This window comes from Bison bison, unplaced genomic scaffold (assembly GCF_000754665.1).
Source record: "Bison bison bison isolate TAMUID 2011002044 unplaced genomic scaffold, Bison_UMD1.0 scf7180017864317, whole genome shotgun sequence".
Classification (NCBI taxonomy): domain Eukaryota; kingdom Metazoa; phylum Chordata; class Mammalia; order Artiodactyla; family Bovidae; genus Bison; species Bison bison.
Window position 1 is genome coordinate 2,466,842 of NW_011494889.1, and position 12,733 is coordinate 2,479,574.

Sequence of the window (12,733 nt, forward strand, 5' to 3'; positions counted from 1 at the left end):
TGTATGCAGGTCAGGAAGCAACAGTTAGAACTGGACATGGAACAACAGACTGGTTCCAAATAGGAAAAGAAGTATGTCAAGGCTGTATATTGTCACCCTGTTTATTTAACTTCTATGCAGAGTACATCATGAGAAACGCTGGGCTGGAGGAAGCACAAGCTGGAATCAAGATTGCCGGGAGAAATATCAATAACCTCAGACAGATATGCAGATGACACCACCCTTTTGGCAGAAAGTGAAGAAGAACTAAAGAGCCTCTTGATGAAAGTGAAAGAGGAGTGTGTAAAAGTTGGCCTAAAGCTCAACATTCAGAAAACTAAGATCATGGCATCCAGTCCCATCACTTCATGGCAAATAGTTGGGGAAACAGTGGCTGACTTTATTTTTCTGGGCTCCAAAATCACTGCAGATGGTGATTTTAAGGAAAGTTATGACCAACCTAGACAGCATATTAAAAAGCAGAGACATCACATTGCCAACAAAGGTCCGTCTAGTCAAGGCTATGGTTTTTCCAGTGGTCACGTGTGGATGTGAGAGTTGGACTATAAAGAAAGCTGAGCACTGAAGAATTGATGCTTCTGAACTGTGGTTTTGGAGAAGACCCTTGAGAGTCCCTTGGACTGCAAGGAGATCCAACTAGTCCATCCTAAATGAGATCAGTCCTGGGTGTTCACTGGAAGGACTGATGTTGAAGCTGAAAGTCCAATACTTTGGCCACCTGATACAAAGAGCTGACTCATTTGAAAAGACCTTGATGCTGGGAAAGATTGAGGGCAGGAGGAGAAAGGGATGACAGAGGATGATCTGGTTGGATAGCATCACCGACTCGATGGACATGGGTTTGGGTGAAATCCAAACTCCGGGAGTTGATGATGGACAGGGAGGCCTGGCGTGCTGCAGTTCATGGGGTCGCAAAGACTTGGACACGACTGAGCGACTGAACTGCACTGAAAATTTTAAATCCAGAATACAATACTTTTCATATGTATCACTGGGGGGAAAGAAATGTGTGTGTGGGGGAATGTTTAACAGAAGTTCCACAAATTACAGAAGATAATGAAGGGTTTGGGAAGGCAAAATGGTAAATGAGTCTTTTCTAACGTGTGTCAGAATGGTTACTGCATTAATCTGTAAATCAAATACTAACAAAGATAGCTGATTGGCAGAGATATTGAAGAGCAGTAGGTCTAGAGTAAAAATATCCCTGGATTTAAGTCTAACTCTGCCATTTACAAGCTGTGAGAGCCTAGGTGTTCAACTTTTACCTTGGTTTCCTCATCTGAAAACAGGAGATATTAGTATCTCAAGAGAGTTAATCAAAGGATGAAATTACAAAATATACACAGACTAAGCACAATCCTAGCATGTAACACTCAACAATTCTGATCATATTAATCTCTATGTATTATTTAAACAACACAGAAAGAGGTAAGACATGACAAAGATGACAAAAAATGCTCTTGGAAAAGAATGCTATTTATATACGAATACTTTAAAATTATGTACTTAATTAGATGAAAAATTACCTTTTTTTGTAATCTAAACATTCATATTTAGAGTACATACCGGATCAACTTGCCATATGATAACTGTCGTATCTTTTGATCCTGTTGCTAATTTAGTGCCATCGTTAGAGAATTTACAGAACCATACTTCATTACAATGCTCCGTAAGTATCTGCTGAGTATAACATGGGAACTGCCTCCTAAAACAAATAAATCCACAAATAATTACTCTTAAAATCGATTAAGAGTAATAATAATGAAAAATGTTAAAAAAAAAAGATGAAACATTTTTTGCTCGGATTAAGTCAATTCATATAAATAACAATTAACCAGGTCTTCATGTTTGTCTGTGTTAAGTGGCTGGGATCAGGTTGTTCTAGAAGAAATAATGTACATGTTCACTGATATAAAAGCAACTTGGTGTGACAAACAGAATAGGCACTGTAGAGAATTTGGGGTTACAAGCTTTAGTATCTTTGCCAAACCATTTAACTCCTGAGTCTCAGCTCTCTCATCTATAAAACGAGATGAATCTACCAAGGTTCTTAGGGTTCCTGTAAGGATGAGAAATACATCTAAAATTCCTGGAATGCAACAGCCATTCAAAAGTGGACTGCTAGTATTACTTTGGGGACAGCACAAGAGAAGTGCAATATATGGTAGAGGCCGTAGTGGTCAAAAGTAAAGTCTTAAGAATGGGGGCAGTAGAATCTGAGAGACTCAGGTTCATATCCTGGCTACTTACCAGCTGTGATTCTGAGAAGCCTAATCTCTCTAAATCTCAATATATCCAACCATAACCTAAAGACAAGAGTACTTTATAGAATTCCTTATATAAGGATGAAATAAAAAGGATGAGACAATGAATGTAAAGCATTTAGACTGGCTCTGATGTTTAGCTAGTACTTTATAAAGTTGCAGTTATTATATATTAAAGACAAAGAATTCTATGATTACCTTTAAGTTAAAGAGGAAAAAGCTAAGACTGACTATTCTCATTAAGTATTCACTTTTAAAAACCATTCTATCCTTTTCCAGTTTATCAGGACCATTCAATAGAGCGTCCTGTGATAATTCCAACCTTATATACCTGCACTGTGCAATCTGATACCCTAGCTCTGTGTGTTTACTGAGCACTTGAAAGGTGGCTAGCATACTTGCAGAACTTAGATTTTTTCATTTAACTTGAATTAGTTTTCATTTAAATTTAAATGGTTACATGTAATCAGTGGCTACTGTTGGGACAATACAGATCTGTATTGTAAAAGTTACTTAAACATTAATGGGTAAACTCTTAAGTCTATTTTTAAAAATGTTGTTTTATGTTGCTAACTCCTGTCTGACTCTCTTATGACCCCATGGATTGTAGCCTGCCAGGCTCTTCTGTCCATGGGATTTCCCAAGCAAGAATACTGGCATAGGTTGCCATTTTTTTCTGCAGGAGATCTTCCTGACCCAGGGATTGAACTTCCATCTCCTGCACTGGCAGGTGGATTCTTCATCACTAAGCCACCAGGAAAGCCCCCCTTGTATGGGAACACCAGAGTGGCACTCAAATAGTCACTATTTTATTATTACTTAAGTAATCTTCTAAAAAGACTAGTAATTAAGCCCTTAGTTTATTAAAAGGCTAACTTCAGGGTAGTAAAATGATAGTCTATCTTTGATTTCAAATAAATGTAAAATTTGTTAAAAATATAAGGGCCTTCCTTCAAACTGAAAAAAGTAGCATTTTAATCAAGCTAAACACCTTAACATTTTATAAATCTTAACATTCTATAAATATTTTATGAACCTTTACTAAAAACTAATACTTATAAAAATAAAAAGCTATCTGTGGAAACATCCTTCCACTGATTGTTGGTGGGGGGAAAAAAACCACAAAAAAAGAAAAAAACTTCTACAGATTAAAAAAAAAAAAATCCCATCCTTTACTGATCAAATTTAATGAAAAATATATATATGCACTAATTGCAAAAAATATAAATAATATATATAATCTAATAAAATCTCTTCAGTGCAGATGAGGAGGAAAGAAGTTCTGGTGTTGTGCTGACTGCATAAATCCTATTACTACAGAAATGTGAAGAGTGAAGAAGTGGTAAGGAAGATACTGTGAAATGTATAGTAGGTAACTACTTTAAGAAGCTGGCTTTAAAGTGGAGGTACTGTGGAGGGGGACGGGGACTGGGGTAGCGGGGCGGGGGGGAGTCGTAACTAGGAAGACCTCCAATCATCAAAGGTTATTTCTGAGGAGCAAGAACTCTTTCATTCCTATGTAAATAGGGTGCTTTCTATGCAGGTTTGGAGGAGCCTGATCCCTGATCTGAGGGTTGGGAAAAGTCAGAGTAAATAAATATTGTCCATCATTTACTCTCACAGATACTGACATAGAAATGAAAGAACTTAAGAAAAATGGAGGTCATGTTCTCATACATCTGTTTCCAAACAGGAAGGCAAGCTCTAAACTTACTGATACCTCTTGAATCATGAAGTCTACCATATATTATACCTTTCAATGTATACCACCAGCAATAAATTCACAAACCAAAAAAAAACCTGGGTTCACAACTGCCTTAATTTTCACACTGATCTCAAATTTTCAAAGGAGCTATAAAATACAAAACCATATAATCTTTTAATCTATTTTCTCCTCCTACCTCTGTTCAACTTAAATGAAAAGACTTAAAAATTCTCATAAGCAAATAAAAAAGCAATGTTAAGGAGTAATAAGGGATAAATGAAAAGGATCTCTAATCACTTTCTTTAAGTGCACCAAGTAATTATCCAATACAATAGTTCAATTATTACTATTTTTTAAATTTCAATGGGGGAGGGTGAAGTGAGAATTCAACTATACGTGAAAGTGGTTTATGCGCAAATAAAGATTATCTTAAATCATAGCGTATATGGGCACACATATATATGTTTTATGGTTATCAGAAATTCCTCATTTTCTTGAAGCGCTCACACATATACACTCTTATTCTTCCTATTCATGTTATTTTCAATAGTTCTCCAAGGATCTTTGACAAAAGAAATAGAGCATATGCATTGCAGCTGTCATGTTTGGTTCACCAGACCCAAATAATTTTCTTCTGGAGTTTGAAAGATTTCACATTTTGTTTTTCAGTATCTTAAAAATGAAAGCTCTGTTGAAATTTTGGAGATAATTATTAAAATGGTAGGGATTTTTATACTCAAAATACTTCTAACATCAAAAGTGAAGCCTGAATTCTTGTAAGTTAAACTATGCAGATGCATTGGTTATGACAACAAAACCCAAACCAGAAAATTAATACCTGTTATTGTAAGTATTTCTAGTCAAAAGGTTAGCTTCAACTAAAAAGCAGAGCTTCCATTATGAAAAGTACTTCCATGATCTTCATGAGCAGAAAATAATTTGGGCCACAGTTAAAGTAGTCATAATGTCTGGGAGGGGGTGGATGGGGCTGGGGCATGTGGGGGGGTGGGGTGGGGATTGGGGAGGGGAATAACTAAGTGGTCTATGGCATCCAAAGACAACACAGGCTTGGATCACTGGCATTCTCACACAGGATCACTTATAATTTCTTAAAAAAAAAAAAAAAAAAAAAGCGGCCAGATACAGAAATGACCAACCAAACCCACAGACAAGTAAAGGAACAAACAGGCTAACCAGCTTCAGTTCTCAAGGAGTAATTTCCTATACAAACATACACAAATTTCTCTCGTCAACTTCAGTGGTTCTAGCTGTATTTGTAAATGCTAAAGCAAACATGAATTGCTTTATGGTGACAGGATAAAAGTCTAAAACAAAATCCTAACATTTTAATACATTTCATAAGTGAGCTTGTAAAATGTTAGCCCACTTTAAAATAGAAAACATTCTCCTCTTACCTACTACAAACATGATCTATAAGCAGAGACACAGAGTCTAGATTACTATCAAGTTTGGTGTTGTGATAGAGGCACCGATCCCTTTGGAGTTCCACCGCTTGCCGCAGAAGAGTCTGTAAACGCCGTGGGGGAAGCATCACTGATGGTGGTAAATAGGCTTTAATAGAAGATATTTTTAAAAAGAGAAACAAAAATTAAAATTAAAAACCAAAACAGAACAGTTCACTTTTATTTAGGACATTCAACTCATCTTCTCTTGCACTTGCCCCTACCTGAGTGATGTCCTGACCTTTAAATAGAGCAGTTCTGGGTGAAATGATGTAACATGTAAGCTTTATGAGTATTTGTCAGCAACTATAGCTATGCTGTCACTAGAATGAATATATTTGGGTAGAAGAGCTTTAATTTGCAAGTGAATTTCCTAAAACAACAACAAAAACCTAACAAAAACAAGAATTCGATAGAAAATGAAAAGGTAGTGATGATGAAAATAAAATCTAAAGATATTTGTGTCCCATAGGTAGATGAAGCATCACTAAAAGTGTACGAAAAATCTCTACTGACAAGGAGCAAACCAAAATGTAGGAAGAAATCAAGTTCCAGTTTTCATCAAATTGTGTCTAATGCCAAGGCACTGTGAAAATGCAGGGAATAACTGGTGTTTTTATTATCGATACCAATTTATTTCAATCCTTTAATGCCTTAGCCCTCCACAACATGGTTTTCTGATTCTGAAGTATCTCCACTCTCACTTCAGTATGAAAACATAGGATATGGTTTAACTAAAGAGGGAAAGACAGTCTTTTATTATAAAGGTGTGGCAAAAAGGAAATGTCTACTGTAACTTGGAAGTTATATAAAAATATCTAGACGGAGGGTAAAACAATTTACCAAAGGAAATTGGTGCTTTATGCTTGAAATCAACATAAAAATAGGTACACCTCAGAGGTACTGAGGGTTCGGTTCTAGATCACTGAAATAAAGCACACATCACGATAAAGTGAGCTACAGAAACTTTTTTGGTTTCCCAGGGCATATAAAAGTTGTGGTTATACTACACTGTAGTGTATTAAGTGTGCAACAGCATTATGTCTAAAAAACTGTACAAGCTTTAATTAAAAAACTTTATTACTAAAACTGCTAACCATAATTTGACAACTCAATGTTGCCACAAACCTTCAATCTATAAAAAAATGTAGTATCTGTGAAGCACAATGAGGTCTGCTTCTATCTAAAACACTTGTGGCTTAAAGCTGTGGTTTCCATGTTTTTTCTCTAACCACAGTACTTCTCCCCCAAACAAAATCTTAAGGGGAGCATCACTACATAAAAGAAATGGAAGGAGACATGCTCTGGGACCAGCATCCTACTCACTGACTCCTGAGGTTTAGATTCTTTGACTCCAGGGTGGATTTTGAAGCCTCTGGTTTAAAGGGCGCCCTAATGGATCTCCCCGCTCATGCCTCCTATATAACCACTTGATAAGAGTATGTCTAGATATAAGTCTTCCTAACGGATTCATAGTATCCTTTCTAAGAGAACATACAGAAACATCAAAAATGAAGATGCTTACTCTGAAGTTTGTCCAGCAGTTTGGATCGGGAAGCTGTTCCTTTGCCTTCCCATTCTGCTTTTGCACGTAGGTCTTCTGCATGGCTACACATCAGATACCTAAAAAATATGACAAAGAGAGCACCAAATATCAAACCCTTTTCTTTGGATTAAACATAATTGATAAATACTGATTATACTCCGGAGATCTAGTTCTTATAAGAAATATATATCAAGAAGAAATTTCTACAGTGGACCCAATTCATTAATACAATCTGGCACCTGAATTAAGAGTTACAGCATAACAGACATTATCATTTGCTATCAATAATAGAATGTATCCTTAGATTTGGTACTTTCCTCATAGCTCAGCTGGTAAAGAATTTGACTGCAATGAAGGAGACCTGGGTTCAATTCCTGGGTTGGGAAGATCCCCTGGAGCAGGAAATGGCAACCCACTCCAGTATTCTTGCCTGGAGAATTCCATGGACAGAGGGGCCTGGTGGGCTATACTCCATGGGCTCACAAGAGTCGGACACGACTTAGTGACTAAACAACCACCACCATCCTTAGGTTTACTATTACATATCATTATACATATGTAGCTCTTACGGTGTGCCAGGATCTAGTCTTCACTAAGCACTCAACATATATTGGTTCATTTTATGTTCATAATGATCCTCTATGAAGTAAACACTATTATTCTATTTTTATAAATGAGGAAACTAAGGCACAGAAAGCTTAAGGAACTGGCTTAGGAGAGGCAAAGTAGGAAAATAAATCCACGCATTGTAGCTGTAGAACTTGCTCTTAATCACTATGCTAACTTAATTGCTCCTCAATAGTTAAGACAAAACAAAACAAAACAAAAAACCCCCAACAAAAAACTTTCAAAGATATTCATACTAAGTTAAATAAACAAAAACAACATATCTTCAAGAGTTTATCATAAATGCCACTCAAGAAATGGTATAACTGGATAATCATCCTTGTGTGATCTTATCAAAGTTATGGGATCCCAAAGAAGAACATTTGGGTACTATTTTATTACTCACTATATATGCCAAAGGAGGTATAAGTGCTAAATTCATGGATTCTGGAGAATACATGAGGGCCCCCTGCTGGAAGTGTGACTCTAACCTGGTTCTGCCTCTTCTCAGAAGAACTGGCTTTACAAGTAAAAGAAGTGAAGGCATTAATCAAACATGGAGATTAGACCTGGCAAGTAACTCTCCTCCTATTGTGCCTCATACTCTGGTCTCAGACCAGTCTGTTCTTATTTGTAAAAAGGATATTAAGAAGAGAAGTAGTGAGAATTAAATAAGATAGAATACATGAAGTACTTGGTCTACTATCTGGTATACAGAAATATATCAGTTTACATGACACGTATCATCACCTTCTTTTCTTAAACTGCATACTGCATTTGGCAAATTGCATTTAGCAGTTAAAGAATTTAATAGCCTCTTACCCAATAGCAGGACTACTTGTTCTCCTGCTATTTGCTATATAATATGCCTTGACTGGAGCTTCCCAGGTGGCGCTAGTGGTAAAGAACCTGCCTGCCAATGCAGGGGACTTGATGTGGGTTCGATTCCTGGGTGGGGAAGATCCCCTGGAGCCGAGTATGGCAACCCACTCCAGTATTATTGCCTAGAGAATCCCCATGGACAGAAGAGCCTGGCGAGCTATAGTCCATAGGGTCGCAAAGAGTCAAACATGACTGAAGCGATTTAGCATGCACACATGCCTTAGCTGATGAGAATTTATTTTTTAATAGTGTAAGTAATTAGACTCAAAAAACCCTATGAAAGAAGTTGGACACTACAAAAATTTGGTTTCTAAAATAACTTTTTCGGAGGAAAATTTATTAACAATTTTATGAAAAACTGTTTTCTTTAAAAAAATTTCCAAGTTATCCATGATTACTTCTGCTTCCTTTTGAAAATATACATTATACTTTAACGTTTCAAATGCGTGTCTGTTTATGGGGGTCACATAGTATATAACTCAAAGGACACTGAAATAAGAGAAAAAAACATGTCAAATTTGATACCTGCCTTCTATGAGCTATTTCCTTACACGAACAATACAGTTAAAAGATTAAAACCCAAGGATGAAGTTTAAGTTTTTTGTTGGAAGAAGTGGGTAGAAGATATTACCATTTACTGAGATGAGGAAAACTAGAGGAAGAACAGGTTTGTGGGGGTAGGTGGAGGGATCACGGGAATCAAGAATTTTTATTCTGAACACGTAACTTTGCGATACCTATTACACATGGACACTATCAAGCAGGCTATTCGATATATACATTGGGAGTTCAGATGAGGGTAATTTTATGAGCTACTGGCATATAGATGGTATGTGAAGCCATGGCGTAGGAGATCACCTACGAAGTGTGTATAGACAGAACAGAGGGAGGTCCAGAACCAAGGTTTTGGGCACTGATGTGAGGATAAAATGAGACTATGTATATAAAATGCTTAGCAAGGACCTGGTACATGACAAGTATATGTTTAAAAAAAAATGTATGCAACAACACTAGAAAACGTCACTGCTTATTGTATCTATAGAACATTATGCCATAGGACTTTTACAGAAGATCGTGAAATGGTATTTCACTGTAGATACATATTTCTTCTTTTCATTCACTTAAATACCTCTATTCTAATATGGAAAACTTCCTAGGATGACAAAAATAGTTTGAACACACATAAGTGAAACTACCCAACAAGTATTACCCAAGAATTTAGCAATATTCAGATCTTGGGAAAATGTTAAAAGAAATGCAACTCTGGAATGGTAACCTAAAAAAAATAGCTTCTTCCTCAACCTGAAGTCTAGAACTGAGCTTCCTTACCCACTAAGAACATGAATGCGCTCTGTATTGTATTTCAGTGGCGTCAATTCACAGCGTAGAACTTGAAGTGCCTCCAGGACCTTGCCATCCTCCAGGTATTCCAGGTACTTCTGCTGCAGCAGCAAAAACTTCATCCTCTGACATGACAGAAAGCAGCAGTCAGGGGAAAAAAGTTGATGGAGGTTTCAGAAAATGTTTGTGCCTAAACAGAACAGTAGAAACCATTCTACTATGCCCTTTGAAAATAATTTTTATAAAGCTTTAAAATGACTCAAAATATCTTTATTTAATAGGGTCACAACAGATGAAATGTGACTCTATTGCTCAATTTCACATCTTAATAAAACTCTTTGAACAAATAATCTCAAATTAGAAAAGATCATTAGTGACCAAGGCATCAATGTTGGAGAAAACTTATTCTGTCCTCAAAACATTCACCTAGAATTTTACTTCTGTGAAAATTTAGAACTATTTCAAATATTCTAAATTTGCTTTTAAATAAGCCTGACTTCTCTAATGGGTATTGGGGGGTTTCATGCAACAAGTTTAAAAAAGATGGCAGAAAAACCAGTTAAATGAAGGAATTATTCAAAACCCACAATGTGAAAGAAGGACTAAGTAGACCAAAAGCAGAACTGGAGCCACTGGGTCGAAGCTACAAAGTGTCAGATTTTGGCTTATCAAAGGTAAGAGGAGTCAATCAGCAACTGGACTAGAGGTTGGCGTGCAAAGTACTGGGTTTCTTATGAGTAAAGTGGACAAGCACGAGCTTGATGGACTCACTCTTTCCAGGTGGCAATAAAGGGATGCCTACAACTGAAGGTTAATCTTGAAGGTCTTTGTGTGTTGGTAACATCTCATCCTGATGCATTTCACTATGAAGCACTACTATCAACACTTTCTTCCCCACAAAAGACAAACCATTTCCAGCTTATGGTGAAGCCCTTTCACATTTAGTTTTTTTCTGATACATGTTTAATACTTTTAATGTTCCTTTACTCTGTTACTTTACTTTTAACTTGAAAGTGATAATCACTCATTTAGCAGCTTTCTGCCAGACAAAAGAGTTTTTACTAACATTAAGTTTAGAATTTCTTATAAACCTTAAACCTAATTAAAGACCACTGCTTGGAGGGTTAGGGTTTCATCTATCGTATTTGCTGCTTGTGGTGCTTAAGCAAGCCAAATGATGCAGATAGAAAAGTTGACAGGAAATGTTAGTCATACTCAGAGATGCCAAGGAATATAGCAGTAAAGATCTCAAATCCATTTAAAAGAAAACCCCAAATGACTTTTCTTCTTCAATAAGACGCTTACTTTAAAAAATAAGGTACTGCTGTCAAATGGTGTGGAGAAATTATCTTTTACTTAAAAATTAACAGTATAATGAAATGCTCTATAGGATTTTCTTTTAGGGAGTATTTAGAAAGGAAAGCTTAACCTAAAAGTTTATAAAAATGGTTTCTAGAGAAACTAAACAAAACATACCCTCCCATGTAACTTAGGCATACATTTAAATACATCTTTTACAATATACATTGCTTATATTTGATAATAATCTACTCTTAAACTGAGAGTTAAAGAACAGAAAAAATTTTAAACTATGAGATAAGCTCCTGTAACTCTAGAAAAATTACATTTACCAAATTTTACACATAAACCTAGATAGACTAATGAATGTTTCAGAAATAGGTTACCAAGATGTCTTGAAATATATAACCTAATGTTAATCTCTAGATGGCAAATAAAATATGTAAAGTCCACCCGGTGACAAAAACCAAAAGTCTAAATAAAAAAATCTAAAAATCAAAGGATTTTAAAGTTATTATGGGTATTCTCACCATTTTATCTTCTGGAAAGAACATCAACTCTTTATGAAAATGAAGCATTCATATATTTCCATTTATCAACAAACTGTTAAAGAGTTTAATTTTACAGTGTTTTTCAATCAAATTCGAATATTTTTTACTTGCAGAATTTTTTCATTTAAATGACATTGGTGGCATGTGTATTTAATTTGACTAAATTTTCTTAGTAACTGAGAATTTGGGGGAAAATTCTGTTTTAATTCAAAGGGCACATCTTAATTTGTGGGGTATAAATCATTTAGGTCCTATGTATGTCTCCTTGCCCATTCCAATCTGTGTAGGGACAGTGCCCCAAGAGCTATTTCCTATTTCCCCCTTACTTTCCCATCAATATCCTACTACATGTTCCTCTCTCTCTAAAGGGCAGAGGCAGGGCAGGAGAGAAGAGAAAGGCAGAGTAAAACTTTGAGAGAAGCCAATATAAACACACATTTCTGCATGTACAGGGAATGCTATAAAAGCAGTGCAAGAACATTTCTCTATGAGTCATTTTATCCAGATTAAGACACAGAATATCCTCAAACAGATACCGATTTCTGGTAGTGTGCATGGCAACTAATGTTACTGGCCAAGAACTGCTAGAGTTTTGGTTGAGAAACTGTTTATTCTGCTAAGAATCAATTTCAGTATTTGACACATATGATAGAGAGAGAAAGTAGCCATTATTTTACTTTCCAAAATTTACAGCACAAAAGTATAAATACAATTTCAAGAAAATGAATGTCTTTCACAAAAGATGTTAACTATTTACTGAAAAAATTTAAAGAATTAGGCAAAATTAAACCTTGCTGAGGTAGGGATATGGTTTTACTATGTTGTTTTAAAAGATCACATGCTTCTTAAATGAAGGAAAAAAGGAAACAGGTTGAGAAAATAAACTCTCCTTGTATCTTTCCCCACCTCCTAACTAGACCTCTGTAAGAGATTATTCTTAATAATTTTTCAGCATCTTCGGTCCTAGCAGTAATTCTTTCTCTTTTATTATCTAATAAAAACTTGAAATCAGTAAGTGACTAGGTAGGATAGTTTGAAATACAGTGTATGTGGTAAATCTTAAGGATTTAGGTTGT

The 12,733-nt window shown here is 35.9% G+C and overlaps 1 protein-coding gene across 2 annotated transcripts in view; it reads right to left on the bottom strand.

Annotated features, from left to right (window-relative positions):
- Nucleotides 1-12,733, bottom strand: part of WDR26 (WD repeat domain 26) — a 37,104-nt gene that overhangs the window by 19,086 nt on the left and 5,285 nt on the right. For both annotated transcript variants that reach the window (XM_010852851.1, XM_010852850.1), the window contains exons 4-7: nucleotides 9,796-9,932; nucleotides 6,958-7,055; nucleotides 5,385-5,541; nucleotides 1,567-1,705 (exon numbers count right to left, since the gene is read on the bottom strand). In XM_010852851.1, coding sequence (XP_010851153.1) covers nucleotides 1,567-1,705; nucleotides 5,385-5,541; nucleotides 6,958-7,055; nucleotides 9,796-9,932 — 531 coding nt within the window. The remainder of the gene's footprint in view (nucleotides 1-1,566; nucleotides 1,706-5,384; nucleotides 5,542-6,957; nucleotides 7,056-9,795; nucleotides 9,933-12,733) is intronic.